This window comes from Mustelus asterias, chromosome 19, assembly GCF_964213995.1.
Source record: "Mustelus asterias chromosome 19, sMusAst1.hap1.1, whole genome shotgun sequence".
NCBI lineage: Eukaryota > Metazoa > Chordata > Chondrichthyes > Carcharhiniformes > Triakidae > Mustelus > Mustelus asterias.
In genome coordinates, this window is record NC_135819.1 from 11,892,835 (window position 1) to 11,919,505 (window position 26,671).

General features: G+C 47.6%; 1 protein-coding gene across 1 annotated transcript in view; it reads right to left on the bottom strand.

Annotated features, from left to right (window-relative positions):
- The window catches only part of LOC144507631 (complement C3-like), a 132,779-nt gene that overhangs the window by 51,822 nt on the left and 54,286 nt on the right, over positions 1 to 26,671 (bottom strand). Inside the window, exons 16-22 of the mRNA XM_078234787.1 lie at positions 19,777 to 19,848; positions 18,121 to 18,238; positions 14,744 to 14,829; positions 7,110 to 7,249; positions 4,377 to 4,589; positions 1,705 to 1,756; positions 403 to 489 (exon numbers count right to left, since the gene is read on the bottom strand). Coding sequence (XP_078090913.1) covers positions 403 to 489; positions 1,705 to 1,756; positions 4,377 to 4,589; positions 7,110 to 7,249; positions 14,744 to 14,829; positions 18,121 to 18,238; positions 19,777 to 19,848 — 768 coding nt within the window. The remainder of the gene's footprint in view (positions 1 to 402; positions 490 to 1,704; positions 1,757 to 4,376; positions 4,590 to 7,109; positions 7,250 to 14,743; positions 14,830 to 18,120; positions 18,239 to 19,776; positions 19,849 to 26,671) is intronic.

Below are 26,671 nucleotides of genomic sequence, written 5' to 3' on the forward strand. Positions count from 1 at the left end.
GCCCAGCCAGCGACGCCCGTGTCCCACGAATGAATAAGAAAATAAATTTTAAAAATAAACATCTTGTGCTCATTGTAATGCCAAAATCAACTGTAACTTCACAGGACACCTTGGAGTTTCTGGACTGATCTTAACAAAGGAAAAATATACTCAAGGTGTGTGCTATTTGTGTTCATTTTAGGGAGGTATCCCATTAATTTCCCTTCAATTATCCAATCGCCAGTCAAATACCAAAAGCCAGAGTAAACTATTATTGTAAAGATGTTCCGTATCATGAATATTCCAAATACTCTAAATACAACATGTCGAACGGAATCTAGCCGCATGCTTAATGCTCCGGTTTTTCCAAGAAAATTGGCTTGGATTGTTTGGACTCAAGAACCTTCACCGCAATCATTGTACCTTGAAGATTAAGGAGCACCAGCAAATCTGTATTTGGAACGACATCATGTGGGACTTCCATATTAATATTAATCACTTGTTGTCCACCTAATTAAAGATAGAATATATTTTGATTAATATTTAAAAACTATTTCAATCAAATCTTTCACTTTATTGACAACAATTGGTTTGGGTTTGCTTTGTCTGTATTTTTGAAACACTTTCTCTTTTCCTCACTTTCTCAACCCTCCTGGAATTTACCAGAGATTTCCTTATTTTAATTCCTCCCAAGTTTAAAGTTTATTTTATTAGTGTCACAAGTAGGCTTACATTAACACTGCAAAGACGTTACACAGCCGGAAAATGCACTTTCATTAAAGTGTTAATATTTATTTATTAGTGTCACAAGTAGGCTTACATTAACACTGCAATGAAGTTACTGTGAAAATCCCCCCAGTCACCACACTCCGCCGCCTGCTCGGGTACACTGAGGGAGAAGTTAGCACGGCCAATGCACCCTAACCAGTACTTCGTTCGGACTGTGGGCGGGAACTGGAGTACCCAGAGGAAACCCATGCAGACACCGGGGGAACGTGCAGACTTCCAACAGACAGGGACCCAAGCTGGGCATCGAACCCAGGTCCCTGGCGCTGTAAGGCAGCAATGCTAACCACTGTGCCATCATGTCACCCCAAGGTTTCACCATTGGAGAAGGGAGTGCTAAGATTCTGAGATAACTCTAATAAGTTAACCTCAAACTGATGGAACTTTCTATCCAAGTCTCATTTCGTCTGTGTGGTGCAACTTAGGATTCCATGTTTCCGAGTGGAAAATGGTGAGTGACATTAAACAATTCGCCCCATTATGACTTCTTGCTCTCTCCTCAAATTATTTCATTCCTGCAGACACCAAATCCTTTGCCAAGTGGCAATCACCATCGAATTACAATCTGCTCGTACTTTTCTCCATCCCCAACACTATTCCACATTTCAGGAGTCTTCCCAGCCCAAGATTCTTCAGCACTGCTGCCCCACAGCGCCAGGGGCCTGGGTTCCATTCCCAGCTTGGGTCACTGACTGTGTGGAGAATGCACATTCTTCCCGTGTCTGCGTGGGTTTCCTCCGGGTGCTCTGGTTCCCTCCACAGTCCGAAAGACGACTGGTTAGGGTGCATTGGCCGTGCTAAATTCTCCCTCAGTGTCCCCGAACAGGCGCCGGAGTGTGGCGACTGGGGGATTTTCACAGTAACTTCATTGTGCTGTGAATGCAAGCCTACTTGCGACACTAATCAAATAAACATATTAGAATGTTAATAGGAACTAACCTTTAGGATTCAATTCAAAGGTTTTCACAGAATCGACTCTTTTCCCTTCTGGCTACAAGAAAAAAAAAGAAAGAAATGAATAAAAGCAAATTACTGTGGATGCTGGAATCTGAAACCGAGAGAGAAAACGCTGGAAAATCTCAGCAGGTCTGGCAGCATCTGTAAGGAGAGAAAAGAGCTGATGTTTCGAGTCCAGATGACCCTTTGTCAAAGCTAAAAGGCAGAGAAAGTGGGAGATATTTATACTGCAGGGGAGGGAATGAAAGATGAGTCATAGCCACAGGAACAAGGTGAAAGGCTGCTAATGGCAGCCCACAGAGAGAATACCCTACACCCTACACTATAAATATCTCCCACTTTCTGTGCCTTTTAGCTTTGACTAAGGGTCGCCTGGACTCGAAACGTCAGCTCCTTTCTCTCCTTACAGATGCTGCCAGACCTGCTGAGATTTTCCAGCGTTTTCTCGACAGAAATGAATATGATAGAGTCAGATTTCTTCTGGGTCTAATATTTCTGCTTAAGCTGCTATGAAACTCGAGATTAACACATTCTGAATAAGACAATTTCCCCCAACCAGCATCATTATCGTTCATCCTGGATGTGGTCCACACCCTACACTTAGTTGTGACTGACAGAACCAGCAAGTGGCTAGAATTTATATGTCTAATTTTGCACTATGTTTGCGCAAAATTAATTTGTAGTTCACTCTAATGTTCAAACGTCAGCCACTGTGACTTGCGACGCAGGTGTCTGCTTATGTGCAGACCATCTGCGGATGACACAGAAATTGGCGGAGTTGCGGATAGTGATGAGGATTGTCAAAGTTTCCAAGCAGGATATGGATAGATTGAAGACTTGAGGAAGAAAAATGGCAGATGGAGTCATCCGGACAAATGCGAGATGATGCATTTTGGAAGATCAAATTCAGGTATGAAAATGAAAAGATTTGCAAGAATGTTCATGCAGACGAGAGACTTAGACTAAGGGAATAAACTGGGGAAGTCGGGGCTGTATTCCTTGGAGGAGATAACATTACGAGGAGATTAAATCGATGTTTTCAAAATGGCGAGAGGTGTGTAGGCAGAGTAGATAAAGGAAAACTGTTCCTGCTCGGAAAAGGATCGAAAACCAGGGGACAAAATGTAAGGAGATTGGCAAAATCTAACCCACAGACCGCAATCAGTAAGGATAGGCAACAACGCCTCCTCCACAACCATCCTCAACACCGGTGCCCCACAAGGCTGTGTTCTCAGCCCCCGACTATACTCCTTATACACCTATGACTGTGCGGCCAAATTCCCCTCCAATTCGATTTTCAAGTTTGCTGATGACACCACCGTTGTGGGTCGGACCTCAAACAATGACGAGACAGAGTGCAGGAATGAGATAGAGAATCTGGTGAACTGGTGCGGCAACAATAATCTCTCCCTCAATGTCAACAAAACAAAGGAGATTGTCATCGACTTCAGGAAATGTAAAGCAGAACATGCCCCTGTCTACATCAATGGGGACGAAGTAGAAAGGGTCGAGAGCTTCATGTTTTTAGGTGTCCAGATCACCAACAACCTGTCCTGTTCCCCCGTGTCAACGCTATAGTTAAGAAAGCCCACCAACGCCTCTACTTTAGCTGAGCTCCTGGATTAGTAGTCTGGCATAATACCACTAGGTCAGCGCCTCACTAATGCTTTGGTGAGCTGAACTTTATACTGGAATCTCATTCCATACTGGAAACGTTGTATGATTCAAATAAGAACAGAAGAACATAAGAACTAGGAGCAGGAGTAGGCCATCTGGCCCCTCGAGCCTGCTCTGCCATTCAATAATATCAAGGTTGATCTTTTCGTGGACTCAGCTCCACCTACCCGCCCGCTCACCATAACCCTTAATTCCTTCACTGTTCAAAAATGTATCTATCCTTGCCTTAAAAACATTCAATGAGGTAGCCTCAACTGCTTCACTGGCAGGGAATTCCACAGATTCACAACCCTTTGTGTGAAGAAGTTCCTCAACTCAGTCCTAAATCTGCTCCCCCTTATTTTGAGGCCATGCCCCTGTGGTGAACCATCGTTGGTTCCCACTAGGTAGTACTGAGCAAGGGTCTGGCCAGTACTACGAGTCTGTATATATGTTGCTGTTGGGGTTAGGGATGGGTTGTTCTACTTGTTACTGTTGGGGTTAGGGTTGGGCTGTTCTACCTGTATTATAGTTATTATGGTACATCCCAGTCGGGCTCCGCCTCTTGGGAGAGGTATAAAGGTCACTGCTCTGTCTGGGACCCCTCAGTCTGGGATCGTGTACTATATATGGTAGCTTCGTTGTAATAGTAAATAAAAGCCTTTATTTCCTTGAGCATCTCAAGCCTCGTGAGTAATAACGTGCATCAGCCCCCTAGTTCTAATTTCACCCGCCAGTGGAAACAACCTCCCTGCTTCTATCTATTCCCTTCATAATCTTATATGTTTCTATAAGATCTCCCTTCATTCTTCTGAGTTCCAATGAGTATAGCCCCAGTCTCTCCTCATAAGCCAACCCTCTCAACTCCGGAATCAACCTAGTGAATCTCCTCTGCACCCCCTCCAGTGCCAGTATGTCCTTTCTCAAGTTTGGAGACCAAAAATCAGGAAATTAGTATTGTTATTAATACTAAGAACATCCAGAATTGTCATACTTACTACCACTCGAAGCCTTTTCCACACACCATCAGAAACAAGCCTGTCGTAGACTGAAGCTTTGACTTGAATATCTATTTCTCCAATGATCAATGGGACTATCACATACGGCACAGCAATGGATCCTTTAGCGGGGACTCGAACTTCAATTCTGAATCTCGCTGTCTGCTTTGCACTGCTGCAAAGCTTTTCATTGTACGGAAACTCCACACGCGCCTAGAATGTAAAACGCAATTAAATTATAAACATTGAAACACAGGGCCCTATTTTACCATTTTGATTCCAAGTGCTGGGCGGACTTGAAACTGGGAGTGTTTCAGATCTGACTTTTAGACCCGTTCTCAGGTGCCTCCCCCCCTCCCCAATACGCACTCTGCCTGAAAAAATATCAGCAATTCCGAATCGCGCCGCAGAAGCCTGTGAGCGGGGCTTAACGCGCCCGAAATCCTTCAGCTCCAATCGGCGCCTCCAACTGCGCATGCGCAGAAGAAAAAATAGACGCTCCCCTGCCGCATCACGCCCGGGCCGGTGAATGCGTCCTCCTTGGCCCCCACAGGCATTGCCCCACCCCCACAACATTACTGACCCCCTTATCCCCCGCCCCCTTTGCCTCCCAGACCGATCACAGATCCCTCACCCCCCTTCCCCTCCCCCCCCCCCCCCCCCACTACTGGTCTCAGGCAGAGTGGCAGCGGACCCCCCCTTCCCCTCCACTGACCTCTTGCATAGTGGCAGCGGACCCGCCCCTTCCCCTCCACTGACCTCGGGCATAGTGGCAGCGGACCACCCCTTTCCCCCCACTGATCTCAGGCAAAGTGGCAGCGGACCCATCTTCCCTCCGACTGATCTCAGGTAGAATGGAAGCCAACCTCCCCCTTCCCACCACTGATCTCAGGTATAGTGGCAGCGAACCCCCCCCTCCACCCCCACTGATCTCAGGCAGAGTGGCAGCGAACCCCCCCCTTCACCCCCACTGATCTCAGGCAGAGTGGCAGCGAACCCCCCCCTCCACCCCCACTGATCTCAGGCAGAGTGGCAGCAACCCCCCCCTCCACCCCCACTGATCTCAGGCAGAGTGGCAGCGGACCCACCTTCCCCCACCCCCATTGATCTCAATCAGAGAGCCATCGGACGCTAGGCACCTAACTCCTCACTAACTCTCATTGATGGAGCGCCCAAATCAGACTTCAATGGAGCATGTCTGTTTCGTGCCGATTCCGGATGGGCAAACACGGTGGTAAAAGGGGAAAGTGCCTGTAAAGTTTGGCGTGCAGCCCATTAAGACAATTTAAATGCAAGCAAATGCATTTAAATGGCCATTTTCAGGACTTGATAAAGGGGGGAACCGAATTGGAGGTGGAGGCAGATTGCGCTACTCACCTCACGCCCGATTTTACCAAGTCTTCGTGCCCGAAAACGGGTGCAACGCGATGGAAAATCGGGCCCATAGAAACTAGAAGCAGGAGGCCATTCGTCCCTTCGAACCTGCTCCGCCGTTCATTTTGATCATGGCTGATCATCAAATTCAATATCCTGATCCCCCCTTTCCCCCATATCCCTTGATCCCTTTAGACCAAGAGCTATATCTAATTTCTTCTTGAAATCACACAGCGTTTTGGCCTCAACTACTTTCTGTGGGAGTGAATTCCACACATTCACCACCCTCTGGGTGAAGAAATTTCTCCACACCTCAGTCCTAAAAGGTTTACCCCTTATCCTCAAACTATGCCCTCTAGTTCTGGCTCCCCCCACCATCGGGAACATTCTTTCTCTAAACCTTGGTTAGGCCGCATTTGGAGTATCGCGTGCAGTTCTGGTTGCCACACTACGAGAAGGACGTGGAAGCTTTGGGGAGAGTGCCAAGAAAGTTCACTGGGATGTTGCCTGGTCTCAAGGGTGTTGACTATGAGGAGAGATTGAATAAACTAGGATTGTTTTCACTGGAATGACGGAAGCTGAGGGGAGACCTGATAGAGGTCTACAAAATGATGAGAGGCACAGACAGGGTGGAGAGTCAGAGGCTTTTTCCCCAGGGTGGAAGTGTCAATTACAAGGGGGAAAGGCTGGATCGAACCCGGGTCCCTGGCGCTGTGAGGCAGCCGTGCCAACCACTGTGCCACCGTGCCACCCTACAGGCTGGACTTAAGATGCAGAGAAATGATTTTGAATCACAGCAGCTGAACAAGTTAGAACTCAATTAATTAAATTTGGAATGAAAAATTAGTATCAGTAATGCTAGTGGCACGGTGGCACAGGGGTTAGCACTGCTGCCTCACAGCGCCAGGGACCCGGGTTCAATTCCTGGCTTGGGTCACTGCCTGTGCGGAGTCTTTACGTTCTCCCCGTGTCTGCGTGGTTTCCTCCGGGTGCTCCAGTTTCCTCCCACACTCCAAAGATGTGCAGGTTAGGTTGATTGGCCATGCTAAATTGATCCTAGGGTCAGGATGAATAGGTGGGATTACAGTGGTAGGGTCTGGGTGGGATTGTGGTCGGTGCAGACTCGATGGGCCAAATGGCCTCCTTCTGCACTGTCGGGATTCTATGATTCGATGAAGCTGAGATCCATACGCTGTCTGGCTAAGACGTGACTGCAGATTCCAGCAACACAATTGACTCATAACTACCTTCTGCAGTCACCCAGTTGTGTTCAAGGAGGTGGCTCACCTTAGCACCATCTTGCATCCCTGGAACGAATGGTAATGCACATTGATGAGATAAATAGATTGCCAAAATTACCTTAATTTCCTCCTCATCATAATTGTACAGGATTGCTCTAATTTCCACTTGCTCATTGCGGACGACAGAATATGGAAGTCGGAGGTCGATGAAAAAATCCCTCTTTACCATGATTTCGTAAGGCTGAGCCACACATATCCCTGGAGGAAGATACCATTATAATTAGGAAAAGGCATCACAATTTTTATTTTATGAAAGGGTTTACTTAACACAATGTGGAGATGCCGGCGTTGGACTGGGGTGAACACAGTAAGAGTTTCAACAACACCAGGTTAAAGTCCAACAGGTTTATTTGGTAGCAAATACCATTAGCTTTCGGAGCGCTGCTCCTTCGTCAGATGGAGTGGAAATGTGCTCTCAAAACAGCCCGAGACCAGTCACTCTCAGGCTGGATGCAGTGTTCAGTCACTCTCAGGCTGGGTGCAGTGTTCAGTCACTCTCAGGCTGGGTGCAGTCTTCAGTCACTCTCAGGCTGGGTGCAGTGTTCAGTCACTCTCAGGCTGGGTGCAGTGTTCAGTCACTCTCAGGCTGGGTGCAGTCTTCAGTCACTCTCAGGCTGGGTGCAGTGTTCAGTCACTCTCAGGCTGGGTGCAGTCTTCAGTCACTCTCAGGCTGGGTGCAGTGTTCAGTCACTCTCAGGCTGGGTGCAGTGTTCAGTCATTCTCAGGCTGATGTTTTGAAAGCACATTTCCACTCCATCTGACGAAGGAGCAGCACTCCGAAAGCTAATGGTATTTGCTACCAAATAAACCTGTTGGACTTTAACCTGATGTTGTTAAAACTCTAACTGTGTTTACTTAACACCGCAGGACAAAAGACAATTACATTTAAAGTTTATCTTCATGCGTGAGTGGAGTGACCGTCACCACTCCCATTTGTATAGAATTGTGTGTCTTGATGTGTAAACTGCAGCTTCCGTTGATGCTTTAACCCACTTGCATTTTTCTAACGTGTTCTGTGTGACGCTACTGCGCCTTTAAGAGATGTGTTTTTAATTATGTTCTCTGCAGTTTGTGAGCAAGTTCTGCCCTTTTTTTTTCATTGTGGCACCGGCTGCCTGCTTTTATCATTCTTTTATTGCCGCCTAAATGGTTATTTTTACTCTGGGCCTAATGCAGTGTCCAGGATTTTTATGGCCCTGAATTGTTGGAGAGAGAATGATGGATAGGTTAGGTGCCTTTGGACCGTTTTTTAAGCTTCACTTTCAGTTTGGGCTGCAGGCTGCTGTGTTAGTTAGAAAAGGTGTCTTATTTCAGGCTGGATGCAGTGTTCAGTCACTCTCGGGCTGGATGCAGTGTTCACTCACTCTCAGGCTGGATGCAGTGTTCAGTCACTCTCGGGCTGGATGCAGTGTTCAGTCACTCTCGGGCTGGGGGCAGTGTTCAGTCACTCTCGGGCTGGGGGCAGTGTTCAGTCACTCTCAGGCTGGGGCAGTGTTCAGTCACTCTCGGGCTGGATGCAGTGTTCAGTCACTCTCGGGCTGGATGCAGTGTTCAGTCACTCTCGGGCTGGATGCAGTGTTCAGTTACTCTCGGGCTGGATGCAGTGTTCAGTCACTCTCGGGCTGGATGCAGTGTTCAGTCACTCTCAGGCTGGATGCAGTGTTCAGTCACTCAGGCTGGATGCAGTGTTCAGTCACTCTCGGGCTGGATGCAGTGTTCTGTCACTCTCAGGCAGGGGGCAGTGTTCAGTCACTCTCAGGCTGGATGCAGTGTTCAGCCACTCTCAGGCTGGGGGCAGTGTTCAGCCACTCTCAGGCTGGATGCAGTGTTGTGTCACTCTCAGGCTGGATGCAGTGTTGTGTCACTCTCAGGCTGGATGCAGTGTTGTGTCACTCTCAGGCTGGATGCAGTGTTCAGTCACTCTCAGGCTGGATGCAGTGTTCAGCCACTCTCAGGCTGGATCCAGTGTTCAGTCACTCTCAGGCTGGATGCAGTGTTGTGTCACTCTCAGGCTGGATGCAATGTTGTGTCACTCTCAGGCTGGATGCAGTGTTGTGTCACTCTCAGGCTGGATGCAGTGTTCAGTCACTCTCAGGCTGGATGCAGTGTTCAGTCACTCTCAGGCTGGATGCAGTGTTCAGTCACTCTCAGGCTGGATGCAGTGTTCAGCCACTCTCAGGCTGGATGCAGTGTTCAGTCACTCTCAGGCTGGGTGCAGTGTTCAGTCACTCTCAGGCTGGATGCAGTGTTCCGTCACTCTCTCTCCCATGTGTTTTGGGAAGCTGTTCTGACTTCAAGCTTCCGGCTCAAAGGAAGCCCAATATCCACTTTGGGCGGCACGGTGGCACAGTGGTTAGCACTGCTGCCTCACAGCGCCAGAGAGCCGGGTTCGATTCATGGCTTTGGGTCACTGTCTGTGCGGAGTTTGCACATTCTCCTCATGTCTGTGTGGGTTTCCGCCGGGTGCTTCGGTTTCCTCCCACAGTCCAAAGATGTGTGGGTTAGGTGGATTGACTATTACTAAATTGCCCCTTAGTGTCAGGTGGACTAGCTAGGGTAAATGCATGGGGTTACGAGGATAGGGCCTGGATGAAATTGTGGTTGGTGCAGACACGATGGGCCAAATGGCCTCCTTTTGCACTGTAATAATTACATGATTCTTGTCTGTTTGTGTGTCAAGAAAGCTGCAGAATTCAACAGCATCCTGCGAGCATCCTTGTTTTTTGTGTTAAACCCGTGGCAGGGGTAGGTTTATAAGAAGGTTTGTTTGGTTGGAACATTTGTGATGTTAGTGTACCTTTAAGAGAATATTTTTTATATCATGCTCTCTGCAGCTCACAGCCTTCGCAAATGTCATTGTTGCCGGGTTGTCTATGAGGAGCCCTTTTATTGCTCCTTAAGAGGCTTAAATGGGGGTTGTGTATTTTTAATTTGGGAATTAATTTCCAGGAGGAGGAATGTTTACAGGAGCTCATTCAATTTCAGTTCTGAGCTGCAGGTTTTAGTTTCAGATGGGACATCAAGTTGGAAAGAAGTGTCTCTCTCTCTCTCTCTGGCTTGCTGATAGCTTTCCTGGAGTAGGAAATCTGCTGCTGGTGGCTTGACCTGAGTCTTTCCATCATGTTCTGGGAAGCTGTTCTGACTTCAAACTGTTCTGAGTGAATCAGGAGAACTGCATCCAAAGGACTCAGTTCCAGTATCACGTGAGCCTTTGCTGTGTTAAACCTGTGGAAAGGGTTTTTGTTTATGGGATTGGTTTTATTGGAACGTTTTAGATATCACACAGTAGCTTCATTGAAGTGTTAATTTAAGCCTTACTTGTGACTAATAAATAAACTTTAACTTTATCTTTGTTAAGGAATATATATTATTGTGGTGGTTTTGTTTTTGTTTGTCATTGATAAAAGTTATTGCTGATTTTCTTACTATACATGTTAACTGTATTCTTAAATAAGCCTTGTTTGATAAAAGCTCCCTCGTGGGTCATTTGAATCTTGCCTGCAGTGAAACATCATGGGCGGGATTCTCCGGCCACGCTCGCCTCAAAACCGAAGAACCCCGTCCGAGGTCAATGGACCCTCACCCTACCCACTACAATTCCCGTGGCAGGCGGGACGGGAGAATACCGGCCTATGACTCCATCTTGAAAGGAGACCTTTCACTCTTATCCCTATTCTGTGCTTCCTGCCAGTTTACCAGTCCTTTATCCAGGCCAATATGTTACCCTCACGAGCTCTTACTTTATGCAATAACTTTTGGCAACTTATCAATGGTCTTTTGAAAATCCAATAGATCACATTGTAGGTTCACCATTTTCCACATTGCTCGTGACTTCCTCAAAAAAACTCCAAAAAAATTAGTATAAAAAAATATTTTCCCTTTCACAAAACCACGTTGTCTTTGCCTGACCCCTGGAAGTTTTGGCCTTAGTCATTCTTTACTAGTTCTTAATACCTGCCCAATCTGCTGGTACCACTAATCTTCATGAATTTGTTCAGTGTATTTGTCAATGTGATACTAACCTTAACTTCCTTATTTATCCACGGATGATGCATCCCTCTCAAATTGGCTTTCTAACATAGAAACATAGAAGAACTACAGCACAAACAGGCCCTTCGGCCCACAAGTTGTGCCGAACACATCCCTATCTTCTAGACCTATCTATAACCCTCCATCCTATTAAGCTTCATGTACTCATCCAAGAGTCTCTTAAAAGACCCTATTGAGTTCGCCTCCACCACCACTGACGGCAGCCGATTCCACTCGCCCACCACCCTCTGTGTGAAAAACTTACCCCTAACATCTCCCGTGTACCTACCCCCTAGCACCTTAAACCTGTGTCCTCTCGTAGCAGACATTTCCACCCTGGGAAAAAGCCTCTGAGAGTCCACCCGATCTATGCCTCTCAACATCTTACACACCTCTATTAGGTCTCCTCTCATCCTTCGTCTCTCCAAGGAGAAAAGACCGAGCTCCCTCAGCCTATCCTCATAAGGCATGCCACTCAATCCAGGCAACATCCTTGTAAATCTCCTCTGCACCCTTTCAATCTTTTCCACATCCTTCCTATAGTGAGGCGACCAGAACTGAGCACAGTACTCCAAGTGGGGTCTGACGAGGGTCTTATATAGCGGCATCATTATCCCCGGACTCCTAAACTCAATCCCTCGATTGATAAAGGCCAGCACACCATACGCCTTCTTATCCACCTCCTCCACCTGCGGGGCCGATTTTAGTGTCCCACTGGGATAAATCTTTATTTATTAAATATCTCTTTAAAAGTCTGTCACAGCGTCACTCCTGTCATACCTTTTTACCTAGTTTCCTAACTCACTTCGCTAGCTCTGCCTTTACACGCTTATAATTGCTTTGATTTCAGTTTAAAACACTAGCCTTAGACCCACACTTCTTATCTTCGAACTGAATCAATGGGAGTGAAGTAGAAATGGTCGAGAGTTTCATGTTTTTAGGTGTCCAGATCACCAACAACCAGTCCTGGTCCCCCCGGGCCGACACTATAGTTAAGAAAGCCCACCAACGCCTCTACTTTCTCAGAAGACGAAGGAAATTTGGCATGTCCGCTACGACTCTCACCACCTTTTACAGATGCACAATAGAAAGCATTCTTTCTGGTTGTATCACAGCTTGGTATGGGCTCCTGCTCTGCCCAAGACCACATGAAACTACAAAAGGTTGTGAATGTAGCCCAATCCATCACGCAAACCAGCCTCCCATCCACTGACTCTGTCTACACTTCCCAATGTCTCGGAAATACAGCCAGCATAATCAAGGACCCCACGCACCCCGGACATTCTCTCTTCCACCTTCTTCCGTCGGGAAAAAGATACAAAGGTCTGAGGTCACGCACCAACCGACTCAAGAACAGCTTCTTCCCTGCTGCCATCAGACTTTTGAATGGACCCACCTCGCACTAAATTGATCTTTCTCTACACCCTAGCTATGACTGTACATTCTGCACTTTCTCCTTTCCTTCTCTATGAACGGTATGCCTTGTCTGTATGGTGTGCAAGAAACAAAACTTTTCACTGTATGTTAATACATGTGACAATAATAAATCAAATCAAAGAATGTGAAATTCTACCACATTATGATTGCTGTCAACCAGAGTCTCCGTTATTCATAATCCTGTCTCATTGCAGATTACAAGGTCTAGAATAACCTGCTCATTGGTTAGTGCTGAGAGTGATACTGCAACCAATTTTCCAGGTAACCTTTGCCAATCTGGCTCACCCAAAGTACATGTAGATTAAAGTCACCTGTGATTATGGCGATACCTTCCTCCCTATGTACTCTAATCTACAGAGTAATCACAGGGAGGTGGCCATTGGGAAACAAAGATAATTTTAAGTAATCTGTTTGCATTCCTGGATATTATAAACAAGGTATAGATTTGAGTGAGTTTAATTTAGTGTTTATGAAAGCAAGGTTTGAAACTTTGGTTAGATTCATGCTAAACGAAGGTGTTTGGATGTACGGGGGTTTCAGTTTAATTTCGAACAACGTCAGGTTGGCACCACCAGGGGCAGGCCTGCTGAGGAGCTGCATTGGAAGGGCTTCCCCTTATATTGGATGCCCCCCCCCCCCCGATGATTGTTGGGGGTGTGTGGGGGAGCGGGACGGTGGGTAGTGCATGCATTGGGGTGGGGGTCGGAGACTGTGAAGGGCAGGGACTGAGGCAGTGATGGGGAGGACGAGAGATGCCAGTGAGGAGGGGGGGCAGTGACAGTGGGGGGGGGGTGCATGGAATGGGGAGCTGGAATGGGGAGAGTTGGGTCAACGCAATTTGTAGGTGATGTAGGGTGGGGGGGGGAGTTTTCCCTGTGTGTGTGTGGGGATGAGAGGTTTTCCCCTTGTTCACCCAGGCGGCCCATTCTCAGTGCGGGGGGTTGGGGGGGGTCCTATCATTTAAGTTTGAGATCAGGGCACCCTTTAGAAAGGGTGCCTCGATCTCAGAATCCCAGTCTTCTCCCCGCCCCTCCAGCTGGCTGGGAGATCTTTGCCATCAAGTCTGAAATTGCCCGGAGAGCTATTTGATCAGGTGAGGAAAGGCATCTACGGAACCAGCAAGTGTGCAATTCTGGCAAAATCCCACTGATAACTGGGATCGTAACAAAAGGGGGGATTCAAAATACAAACCAAAACTATTGGATGCTGAAAATCAGGGGGCGGGGCCTATTCCCACTGGAGAGGCCGGCAGCGTTGCACTGAGTGTACCATTGAGGGTGCGCCAATCTGTCGTAGGGGAGATTGGCACATGCACAGTAGCCCCTCACTGCCGGTCTCCCAGTCGCTGGCCAGCTCGATCATTGGCCAGCACAGCAACGCCCCCCATCGCTGCCCCTCTGATCCCTGTCCCCCGCTAATCGCTGGCCTCCTGGACATCTCCAGCCAGCCCCAACCTTCCCCCCTGCAGCCCGCCTCGATCTCCCCGACCTTCCCCTCCAACGCCCAGCAGTCGTGACCCTTCCCAGGGCAGCCCCCCCCCCCCCCCACCCACCCATCCACCCCGAAGGCCAGCCCCGACCAGCCCCTTCCCTCCCTCTGCTAAGGATCCCTATGCAGAATGGCAGCGGGAAACTCCCACCCCTACCAATCGGCCCCCTCCCCCAATAGGTTCCCTGCCCCCTCTGGCCCTGCCCCCTTGGCACTCCCCATGTCCAGTGGGCAGTGCCGAGGTGCCCCTTGCGCAGTGCCAGGGAGCCAGGCAGGCATTGCCGGGCTGGCAATGCCCAGGGGGGCAACCACCCCCCCCCATACCCCCCCGACCTCTTGAGGGAGCCTCCATGGCCGCCCCTTCACTCTAGTGGGGTCTGGCTGCCAGCACCCCATTAGTGTGAACCCCATGAACCACTCCTGGCGCGGAGGAGGGGCTAGCGAGGCCCGAGACTTCAATCCCGGGCCCGCTATTAAGATTTAAATGGCGATTTAAATATTTAAATCGGCTGCACTTTGATTCCTGGGGCGGAGTTGGCGATGACGGAAATCCAGGCCCCGGAGACGCGCGAGGGGGCCATGGGGTCCAGTGGGGTGCCCGCTAACCGGCCTCCGCTGACGTCTCCCAGCCAGCCGCGCTGCAGGAGAATTTCAATTTCGAGCATCCCATTTTGTATGGACAAATCAAAGAATTCCAATCACCATGTTCCACAATCTAATAAACCCAAACAGTCTTACCTTTCTGAAAAGACATACTGATAGCTTGCACTTCCCAAGTGGTGATTGAGTCTTTGTGGTAGTTAAACATTTCCATTGCAACAACACTGGTTAAGAAAAAAATAAAAATATATTTCCTTTAAACACATCTTGATCTACACGGTTAACACATTGACTATTATTGGGCCAACTCTTTATTTTTGATTTTGATCTGATTTGATTTATTATTGTCACATGTATGAGTATAGAGTATACAATTAAAAGTATTGTTTCTTGCGCGCTATACAGACAAAGCATACCGTTCATAGAGAAGGGAAGGAGAGGGTGCAGAATGTACTGTTACAGTCATAGCTAGGGTGTAGAGAAAGATCAACTTAATGCGAGGGAAGTCCATTCAAAAGTCTGACGGCAGCAGGGAAGAAGCTGTTCTTGTGTCGGTTGGTGTGTGACCTCAGACTTTTGTATCTTTTTCCCGACGGAAGAAGGTGGAAGAGAGAATGTCCGGGGCGCGTGGGGTCCTTGATTATGCTGGCTGCTTTGCCGAGGCAGCGGGAAGTGTAGACAGAGTCAGTGGATGGGAGGCTGGTTTGCGTGATGGATTGGGCTACATTCACGACCTTTTGCAGCTTGTTTGTGAAATCAACAATTTGACCCTCTGACCAGCTGCCACACTTTGATTGTGACTGGTCCATGGTTGTGCTTGGCAAAGTACTACGGTTCTTTACTTGCCCATCTGAAGGTGACTGACTGGTCAGGAAACTCTTTTGCACCCCCAACACAGCCACATTGGAAAGAGTTGGAAGTTGATAGTCTACCTGTCTGGCCATGTTCTCAATGCCCATTCCATAACCATCAAGTCCTGGTGGAGTGGGACTCAAACCCAGAACTTGTACTTCAGAGGTCGGGATTGTACACCTGCATCACAAGATCTCCAGAAGAGGTTTACCAGGGTGTTGCCTGATATGGAGGGTATTAGCTATGAGGAGAGGTTGGATAAACTTGGTGTGTTCTCACTGGAACGACGGAGGTTGAGGGGCAACCTGATAGAGGTTTACAAGATTATGAGGGGCATGGACAGAGTGGATAGTCAGATGCTCTTTCCTAGGGTAGAAAGGTCAAGTACTAGGGGACATAGGTTTAAGGTGCATGGGGAAAAGTTTAGAGGAGATGTGCGAGGTACGTTTTTTACACAGAGGGTGGTGAATATCTGGAATGCGCTGCCCGCGGAGGTGGTGGGAGCAGGTACGGTAGCGGCATTTAAGGTGCAACTAGACGAATACATGGGAATATAAGGATATTGTCAGGGGATTAGAATCCCCACGGTGCAGAAGAAGGCCATTCAGCCCATCGAGTCTGCACCAACCACAATCCCACCCATTCCCCGTAACCCTACGTATTTACCCTGCTAATCCCCCTGACACTAAGGGGCAATTCAGCATGGCCAATCAACCTAACCCGCACATCTTTGGACTGTGGGAGGAAACCGGAGCACCCGGAGGAAGCCCACGCAGACACGGGGGGAGAACGTGCAGACTCCGCACAGACAGTGACCCAAGGCTGGAATTAAACCCGGGGTCCCTGGCATTGTGAGGCAGCAGTGCTAACCACTGTGCCACCGAGCCACTGACGCAGAGGAAAGATGCGGGAGTGGGGCCTGGGTGGGATTGTTGTCGGTGCAGACTTGATGGGCCGAATGGCCTTCTTCTGCACTGTAGGGATTCTATGATCCATACAGACATAGAAGCGCACATATTAGGTGCAGGGATGAACCATTAGTCCTCTCAAGCTTGCACTGCAATTCCAAAACATTGCCTACATTATCCCAGTGAATACAACTCAAAAGTATTTTATCAGCAATTTGAGACATCATGAAAGGTCTTGTATAAATGTAGGTTTTGTTTTTCTTTCATTACACCAGCATGCAATAAGCAGAGTGACTTTAGCAATGATGAAACTGGAAGCCTGACACTGATCATTAAGGATAATTAGCACAGAGGAATAACCTGATGTTAGGGCAGTGTCTGCAAAGAAATTACTAGATTAACAAAACAATTCCACTCTGTAGCTAATACAGCCATACTGTTCTGATTTCTCAAACCACAAAGTGTCATAAATGGCATCTGCTCCTTTTAATTCCGGGGATGGCGGGACTGATGTATGAGGAGAGATTGACGGGGTTGGGATTGTTTTCGCTGGAGTTCAGACGAATGAAGGGGGGATCTCATAGAGACTTATAAAATTCTAACAGGACCAGACAGGGTAGATACAGGGAGGATGTTCCCGATGGTGGGGGGAGTCCAGAACCAGGGGTCACAGTCTGAGAAGTCGGGGTAGATCATTGAACCCGGGTTCAATTCCCAGCTTGGGTCACTATCTGTGTGGAGTCCGCACATTCTCCGCATGACCCCGTGGATTTCCTCCGGGTACTCAAGTTTCCTCCCACAATATAAAGATGTGAGGGTTAGGTGGATTGGCTATGCTAAATTGCCTCTTAGTGTCAGGGGGACTAGCTAGGGTAAATGCATGGGGTTGTGGGGATAGGACCTGGGTGGGATTGTGGTCGGTGCAGACTCGATGGGCCGAATGGCCTCCTTCTGCACTGTAGGATTCTATTCTATTCTATGATTTAGGACAGAGATGAGGAGACATTTCTTTACCCAAAGAGTGGTGACCCTGTGGAATTCATTACCACAGGAAGTAGTTGATGCCAAAACATTGAATGTATTCGAGAGGCGGCTGGATATAGCACTTGGGGTGAATGGGATCAAAGGTTACGGGGAGAAAGCAGGATTAGGCTATTGAGTTGGACGATCAGCCATGATTGTAATGAATGGTGGAGCAGACTCGAAGGGCCGAATGGCTTCCTCCTGGTCCAGCTTCCACATTTCTACTTTTAATATATTCCCCAAAATTTCTCAATCGGACATCTACCAGCAGCTCAGAAGAAAAACATACACTTAATTGTTGTCCTGAGTTTTTCAAAGAAGAATAATAGATGGTACAACAAATTGTGTTCAGCATAAGGTCAAGAACTAGATTGTTTCCCCTTCTCCAGAAGTTGGCATTCAAATTCTGTTGCATGTTGTGAATTTGCAGAAAACCTGGGGAAGAAATTGATAAAACCTTTCTTTAAGTAATCTCTCAGCAATGACCCGGCTTGGGTCACTGCCTCTGCGGAGTCTGCGCGTTCTCCCCGTGTCTGCGTGGGTTTCCACCGGGTGCTCTGGTTTCCTCCCACAGTCCGGAAGACGTGCTGGTTAGAGTGCATTGGCCGTGCTAGATTCTCCCTCAGTGTAACCCGAACAGGCGCCGGAGTGTGGCGACTCGGGGATTTTCACAGCAACTTCATTGCAGTGTTAATGCAAGCCTACTTGTGACCATATTAAATAAACTTTTACCTTCCTCTGTCATTTGTGGGCAAAGTCTTCAGTATCCACAGTCTGCTTTCTGGAAAGTCAGTCCTGGACATAATATCCTCAAAAGCAATGAGGTATTCATCATCATCTTCAATATCACCTAAAGAAAAGCAGACAGATGAATGGTAAACGAAGCACTTTGAGACAAAGTTTCATCTATTTAAAAGTTTAAAGATATTAGTTTACATTTTCCATTCTAAGTAGAAAGTGATAACACGATGATTCACAGTTGCCCACCAAGTACTGCGTTGGCCATGTCAGAGCTTCTGAGATGAACCTGTCTTAACAGATTGAATCTGAGTGGGTAGGCAATGGCCTTGTAGTATTATCGGTAGATGTTAATCCAGAGTCTCAGCTAATGTTCTGGGCATCCGGGTTCGAATCCCGTCACGGCAGCTGATGGAATTTGAATTCATTTAGAACATCTGGAATTAAGAATCCACTGATGACCATGAAACCATTGCCAATTGTGGGAAAAATCCATCTGGTTCACTGATGTCCTTCAGGGAAGGAAATCTGCCATCCTTACCTGGTCTGGCCTACATGTCCATACTTGGTCTGGCCTACAGGGCGCCACGGTGGCACAGTGGTTAGCACTGCTGCTTCACAGCAGCAGCGACCCGGATTTGATTCCTGGCTTGGGTCACTGTCTGTGTGGAGTTTGCACATTCTCCCTGTGTCTGCGTGGGTTTCCTCCCACAGTCCAAAGATGTGTGGGTTAGGTGGATTGGCCGTGCTAAATTGCCCCTTGGTGTCAGGGGAACTAGCTAGGGTAAATGCATGGGGTTATGGGGATAGGGCCTGAGTGGAATTGTGCTCGGTGCAGACTCGATGGGCCAAATGGCCTCCTTCTGCACTGTAAGATTCTACGATTCTATGTGACTCCAGAGCCACAGCAATGTGGTGGACTCTCAAATGCCCTCGGGCGACTGGGGGTGGGCAATAAATGCTGGCCCAGCCAGCGGCGCCCATGTCCCATGAATGAATAAAAAAAAACTCACCCACTATCCTGGGGGGGTCACCATTGACAAGAAACATAACTCGACCGAGCACAAAATTACAGTGACTACAAGAGCAGATCAGAGGCTGGGAATTCTGCAGTTACCCCTTCCCCAAAACCTGGCTATCATCCACAGTGCAAAAGTCAGGAATGTGATGGAATACCCTCCACTTGCCAGGATATGCACTCCTCCAACTGCACTCAAGAAGTTCATGCAGAACAAAGCAGCCCATTTAATTCGCAGTTCATCCACTGCCTTAAACTCCAGTGAATTATAATCCTAAATCGGTTCAGATTATATTCACTGGAGTTTAGAAGAGTGAGAGGGGATCTCATAGAAACGTGTAAAATTCTAACAGGATTAGACAGGGTAGATTCAGAAAGAATGTTCCCGATGGTGGGGTAGTCCAGAACTAGGGAGTCATAGTTTGAGGATAAGGGGTAAATCTTTTAGAACTGAGGTGTGGAGAAATTTCTTCACCCAGAGAGAGGTGGAATTCACTACCACAGAAAGTAGTTGAGGCCAAAACGTTGTCCGATTTCAAGAAGAAATTTGATATAGCGCTCGGGGCCTTACAAAGAACCCTTACAAATGGGACATGTTGCCATGTGCTACTTCTTAAATCGGAAACACATACGTTTAGTTGGCCCAATTCCCACCATTCTCGTTGAACGCCGTTTCCCTTTCATTGGCTGTCTGCGTTTGAGATCTGTAATTGACAATTGAAATAGAGACACGTTACATTTTTACAACCCCGCTGTTTCATTCATTCTCGGTGCTCAGTATGGATTTTACAAACACAACAACGTGCATCTGATGTCCCCATTGCACAGGAGATCCGATGGAATTATACAGCAGCAAAATACTGCGGCTGCTGGAAATATGAATATGGGGAGGCGACGGCCTAGTGGTATAATCGCTAGACTATTAATCCAGAAACTCAGCTAATGCTCTGGGGACCCAAGTTCGAATCCCACCACGGCAGATGGTGGAATTTGAAATCAATAAAAAATATCCGGAATTAAGAATCTACTGATGACCATGAAACCATTGTCGGAAAAATCGATCCAGTTCACTAATGTCCTTTAGGGAAGGAAATCTGCCGTCCTTACCCGGTCTGGCCTACATGTGACTCCAGAGCCACAGCAATGGGGTTGACTCTCAACTGCCTTCGGGCAACTAGGGATGGGCAATAAATGCTGGCCCAGCCAGCGATGCCCGTGTCCTACGAATGAACAAAAAAAAATGAAAACAGGTGGGATAAGTGTACTGTCGCTGTGTCTCGTAAAGCTGGATCAAATTTCAACATAATTCAGAGCCAGGGACCTGGGTTCGATTCCAGCCTCAGGTCACTGTCTGTGCGGAGTCTGCACGTTCTCCCTGTGTCTGCGTGGGTTTCCTCCGGATGCTCCGGTTGCCTCCCACATTCTGAAAGATGTGCAGGTTAGGTGGATGGGCTGTGCTAAATTGCCCCTTAGTGTCCCAAGATGTGCAGGTTAGATGAATTAGCCGTGGTAAATTAGTCGTGGTTGCATGGATGGGATGTGGAGTGAGAATGACTGGGTGAAATGCCCTGTCAGAGTCATGGAGGAGTCATAGGGTCATAGAGGTTTACAGCATGGAAACAGTCCCTTCGGCCCAACTTGTCCATGCTCCCCCCTTTTGTTTAACCACTAAGCTAATCTCAATTGCCCGCGTCTGGCCCATATCCCTCTGTACCCATCTTACCATGTAACTGTCTAAACGCTTTTTAAAAGACAAAATTGTATCCGCCTCTACTACTACCTCTGGCAGCTCGTTCCAGACACTCACCACCCTCTGTGTGAAAAATTTGCCCCTCTGGACACTTTTGTATCTCTCCCCTCTCACCTTAAACCTATGCCCACTAGTTTTAGACTCCCCTACCTTTGGGAAAAGATATTGACTATCTAGCTGATCTGTGCCCCTCATTATTTTATAGACCTCTACAAGATCACCCCTCAGTCTCCTACGCTCCAGAGAAAAAAGTCCCAGTCTACCCAGCCTCTCCTTATAACTCAATCCATCAAGTCCCAGTAGCGTCCTAGTAAATCTTTTCTGTACTCTTTCCAGTTTAATAATATCCTTTCTATAATAGGGTGACCAGAACTGTACACAGTATTCCTAGTATGACCTTACCAATGTCTTGTGCAACTTCAACAAGACGTCCCAACTCCTATATTCAATGTTCTGACCGATGAAACCAAGCATGTTGAATGCCTTCTTCACCATTCTGTCCACCTGTGACTCCACTTTCAAGGAGCTATGAACCTGTACCCCTAGATCTCTTTGTTCTGTAACTCTCCCCAATGCCCCACCATTAACTGGACCCCTGACAGGCTCAGGGGTCCGGAAGGGAAAGAAGGGGTTTAGGAGAGCGATAGTTGTGGGGGACGCAATGGTTAGAGGCACGGACAGGCGCTTCTGTGGGACTGAACGAGAATCCAGGATGGTAGTCTGCCTCCCTGGTGCCGGGGTACTGGATGTCTCCGAGAGGGTAGGAAGCATATTTAAAAAGGAAGGTAGTCAAACTGATGTGATTGTACACATTGGTGAAAATGATGTAGGTAGGAAGAGCAGGGGGGTCATACGAGAGAAATTCAGGGAGTTGGGTGCTAGGCTAAAAAGTAAGACCTCCAGGGTGGCAATCTCTGGACTGCTCCCGGTGCCTAGTGCAAGTGAGGCTCGGAACAGGGAGATTCTACAGTTGAACGCGTGGCTAAAGGACTGGTGCAAGAGGGAGGGTTTTAAATACATAGATAACTGGGAAATCTTCAAGTCAGGATGGCAACTGTACAGAAAGGATGGGTTACACCTTAACTGGAAGGGAGCAAATATCCTGGCTGGGAGTTTTGCTAGAATGTTTCGGCAGGATTTAAACTAGTGTGGCAGGGGGGTGGGGAACAAAACAGGAGGTCAGTGAATACTGAGGCTGGGGTTGAGCTGGGGGCCAGGGCAAGGCTAGCTAAGAAGAGGAGCACTCTGGAGGAGGAGGACCTGACTGGGCCTGGAGGTCTGGAGTGCATCTGCTTCAATGCGAGGAGTGTAACGGGTAAAACAGACGAACTTAGGGCCTTAATGCTTGTGCGGAATTTGGATGTGGTTGCGGTGACGGAAACTTGGTTAAAAGAAGGACAGGACTGGCAGCTGAATATTCCGGGGTATAAGTGTTTTAGGCGAGACAGAGGAGGGGCTAAAAAAGGTAGGGGAGTAGCGATATTAGTTAAGGAGCATATTACCGCGGTGCAGAGGGTAGACAACTTAGAGGGGTCATGTACTGAGTCGCTGTGGGTGGAACTCAGAAACAGGAAGGGTGCAGTCACTATGCTGGGGGTGTACTACAGACCACCCAACAGCCCACGGGAAGTGGAGGAAAGGATATGTCAGGAGATTCTGGATAGGTGCAGAAAACATAGGGTTGTTGAAGTGGGGGACTTTAATTTCCCAGGCACAGACTGGAAAGTGCTTAGAGCTGGGGGTCCGGACGGGGAGGAATTTGTAAAATGCGTACTGGAAGGTTCTTTGGAACAGTATGTAGATAGCCCGACTAGAGAGGGGGCTATACTGGACCGAGTTCTGGGAAATGAGCCCGGTCAGGTCGTCAAAGTTTCGGTAGGGGAACATGTGGCAAATAGTGACCACAACTCTGTTAACTTTAGGATAGTAATGGACAAGGATGAGTGCTGTCCTACGGGCAGGGTGCTAAATTGGGGGAAGGCTGACTATAGCCGGATTAGGCAGGAATTGGTGGATGTTGATTGGGAGAGGATGTTCGAGGGTAAGTCCGCGTCTGGCATGTGGGAGTCTTTTAAGGAACTATTGATAAGGCTGCAGGATAGGCATGTGCCTGTAAAAAGGAAAGATAGGAAAGGTAGGATTCGAGAGCCGTGGATAACCAGGGAAATTGAGGATCTGATTAAAATGAAAAGGGAGGCGTACGTTAAGTCCAGGCAACTGAAAACAGATGGAGCTCTGGAGGAATACAGAGAGAGTAGGAAAGAACTCAAACGGGGAGTTAGAAGGGCAAAAAGAGGTCACGAGATGTTCTTGGCAGGCAGGATTAAGGAGAATCCTAAGGCATTCTATTCATACGTTAGGAACAAAAGAGTTGTCAGGGAGAAAATCGGACCTCTCAGGGACAAAGGAGGGGAATTATGCTTAGAACCCAAGGGAATAGGGGAGATCCTAAATGAATACTTTGCATCGGTATTCACGAAGGAGAGGGGCGTGTTAACCGGGAGTGTCTCGGAGGGAGGTGTTGACCCGTTAGAGAAAATCTCCATTACAAGAGAGGAAGTGTTAGGTTTTTTAGGGAACATTAAAACTGACAAAGCCCCAGGGCCTGATGGCATCTATCCTCGACTGCTCAGGGAGACGAGAGATGAAATTGCTGGGCCTCTGACGGAAATCTTTGTCGCTTCTTTGGACACGGGTGAGGTCCCTGAGGATTGGAGGATAACGAATGTGGTCCCGTTGTTTAAGAAGGGTAGCAGGGATAACCCAGGAAATTATAGGCCGGTGAGCTTGACGTCCGTGGTAGGGAAGTTGTTGGAGAGGATTCTTAGAGACAGGATGTATGTGCATTTAGAACGAAACAATCTCATTAGTGACAGACAGCACGGTTTTGTAAGAGGGAGGTGGTGCCTTACAAATTTGGTGGAGTTTTTTGAGGAAGTGACAAAAATGGTTGATGAAGGAAGGGCCGTGGATGTCGTCTATATGGATTTCAGTAAGGCATTTGACAAAGTCCCACATGGCACGTTGGTTAAGAAGGTTAAGGCTCATGGGATACAAGGAGAAGTGGCTAGATGGGTGGAGAACTGGCTTGGCCATAGGAGACAGAGGGTAATGGTCGAAGGGTCTTTTTCCGGCTGGAGGTCTGTGACCAGTGGTGTTCCGCAGGGCTCTGTACTGGGACCTCTGCTATTTGTGATATATATAAATGATTTGGAAGAAGGTGTAACTGGCGTAATCAGCAAGTTTGCGGATGACACGAAGATGGCTGGAATTGCGGATAGCGAAGAGCATTGTCAGGCAATACAGCAGGATATAGATAGGCTGGAAAATTGGGCAGAGAGGTGGCAGATGGAGTTTAATCCGGATAAATGCGAAGTGATGCATTTTGGAAGAAATAATGTAGGGAGGAGTTATACAATAAATGGCAGAGTCATCAGGAGCATAGAAACACAGAGGGACCTAGGTGTGCAAGTCCACAAATCCTTGAAGGTGGCAACACAGGTGGAGAAGGTGGTGAAGAAGACATATGGTATGCTTGCCTTTATAGGACGGGGTATAGAGTATAAAAGCTGGAGTCTGATGATGCAGCTGTATAGAACGCTGGTTAGGCCACATTTGGAGTACTGCGTCCAGTTCTGGTCGCCGCACTACCAGTAGGACGTGGAGGCATTGGAGAGAGTGCAGAGAAGGTTTACCAGGATGTTGCCTGGTATGGAGGGTCTTAGCTATGAGGAGAGATTGGGTAGACTGGGGTTGTTCTCCTTGGAAAGACGGAGAATGAGGGGAGATCTAATAGAGGTATACAAGATTATGAAGGGTATAGATAGGGTGAACAGTGGGAAGCTTTTTCCCAGGTCGGAGGTGACGATCACGAGGGGTCACGGGCTCAAGCTGAGAGGGGCGAAGTATAACTCAGATATCAGAGGGACGTTTTTTACACAGAGGGTGGTGGGGGCCTGGAATGCGCTGCCAAGTAGGGTGGTGGAGGCAGGCACGCTGACATCGTTTAAGACTTACCTGGATAGTCACATGAGCAGCCTGGGAATGGAGGGATACAAACGATTGGTCTAGTTGGACCAAGGAGCGGCACAGGCTTGGAGGGCCGAAGGGCCTGTTTCCTGTGCTGTACTGTTCTTTGTTCTTTGTTCTTTGAGTATGTCCTGACCTGGTTCAATCTACCAAAATGCATCACCTCGCATTTATCTAAATTAAACTCCACCTGCCATTCGTCAGCCCACTGGCCCAATTGATCAAGATCCCGTTGCAATCCAAGATAACCTTTTTCACTGTCCACTATGCCACCAAGCTTGGTGTCATCTGCAAACTTACTAACCATGCCTACTACATTCTGATCCAAATCATTAATATAAATGACAAATAACAATGGACCCAGCACTGACCCCTGAGGCACACCGCTGGTCACAGGCTTCCCAGTTTGAAAAACAACTCTCTACAACAACCCGCTGGCTTCTGTCATCAAGCCAATTTCATATCCATTTAGCTACTTCACCATGGATCCTGTGAGATTTAACCTTATGCAACAACCTACCATGCGGTACCTTGTCAAAGGTCTTGGTTATGGTTATGATTTTAGTTCAAGTTGTGCATGCATTGTGCTGAGGGATTTTATCACATGTAAAGTAACAAGAGCTTGAAATAAGAATGAAATGTTGGCTGGAATTTTCCAGCCGTTCCCGTTGCCAGGATTCTCTGGTCCCACTGCAGCAAATGGAGATGTGGCTGAGCGCCAAATTCTCCCTCCTCATTTGCACCGGTGGCAGGGCATCCACGACTGTAATTTACCATCCATTATTTAGCAACCAGGGGCCACTTTAAGTGAGAAGACCTTTGAATCCAAAGGAAAAGGTGCTCAGCAGTGAGAGAGAGGGAACAGCTCTCAAAGCTCTGCTGGAAGAAAAGCCATACAATGGAATAATGAGCAAAAAAACAAGCGCGAGAAACTATTGCACAGCTAGTTATAGAAACGAGGTATTAGAAAGAGAGGTTTCCATGAAAATTGAAGTTAAAAGGATAATGGGAACTGAAACTCAAGCAGGGCACTGTCCACTGAAGTTAGAGACGGAATTGAGAAATGCAGACCTGGCTGAGAATGGCGAGGAAAAGGCCAGAGGTATTTGAAGCAATCATAAGCTTGGTGTCCTTATTCCAATCTTTGGACCAATAGTATCCTGCTGAGGACTGAGTACCTGAGAGATTGTGTGGAAGCTTGAATGTAATTCAAGACGACGGAATACTGAAAGGCAAGTTGGAAATCCTGGAAGTGGATTCTTGCTCAAACAGCGGAGAGAAAGCGTTGTTTGAAAGGAAATTCTACGGCGTGTCTCTTTGAAGGTGGGGTTCAGAAATACTCATGCGACACTCACTGGGGGATCGGGGGGGGGGGGAGGTCCTTGAGGAGAAATCTGTAGAAGTAGAATGTATGACATCGATCACAGAGTGGGGGGGTGTCTGACCACAGTTAGCCTGTTGGGTTGCAGAGACTGTGGATTTACTGAGGACATTATAGCACAAGATCTATGTTGTGACCTGCACTTTACCTCAAATCCGTGTACATATGTGAAGATAAGTGGCAGTAAGGAAATATTGCATTATAGCCAAACTTTTTACATTTAATACATTTTCTTTTTGTTTTTTAAAAGCTAATTGACAATCCTGTAACTCTGTTCGTATATCATCGTACAGTATTATCTTGGCCAGATTTGTACAACTGTTCACTTGGATGCTTTTTTTGTACTGAACATTGTAACAGTACTGGG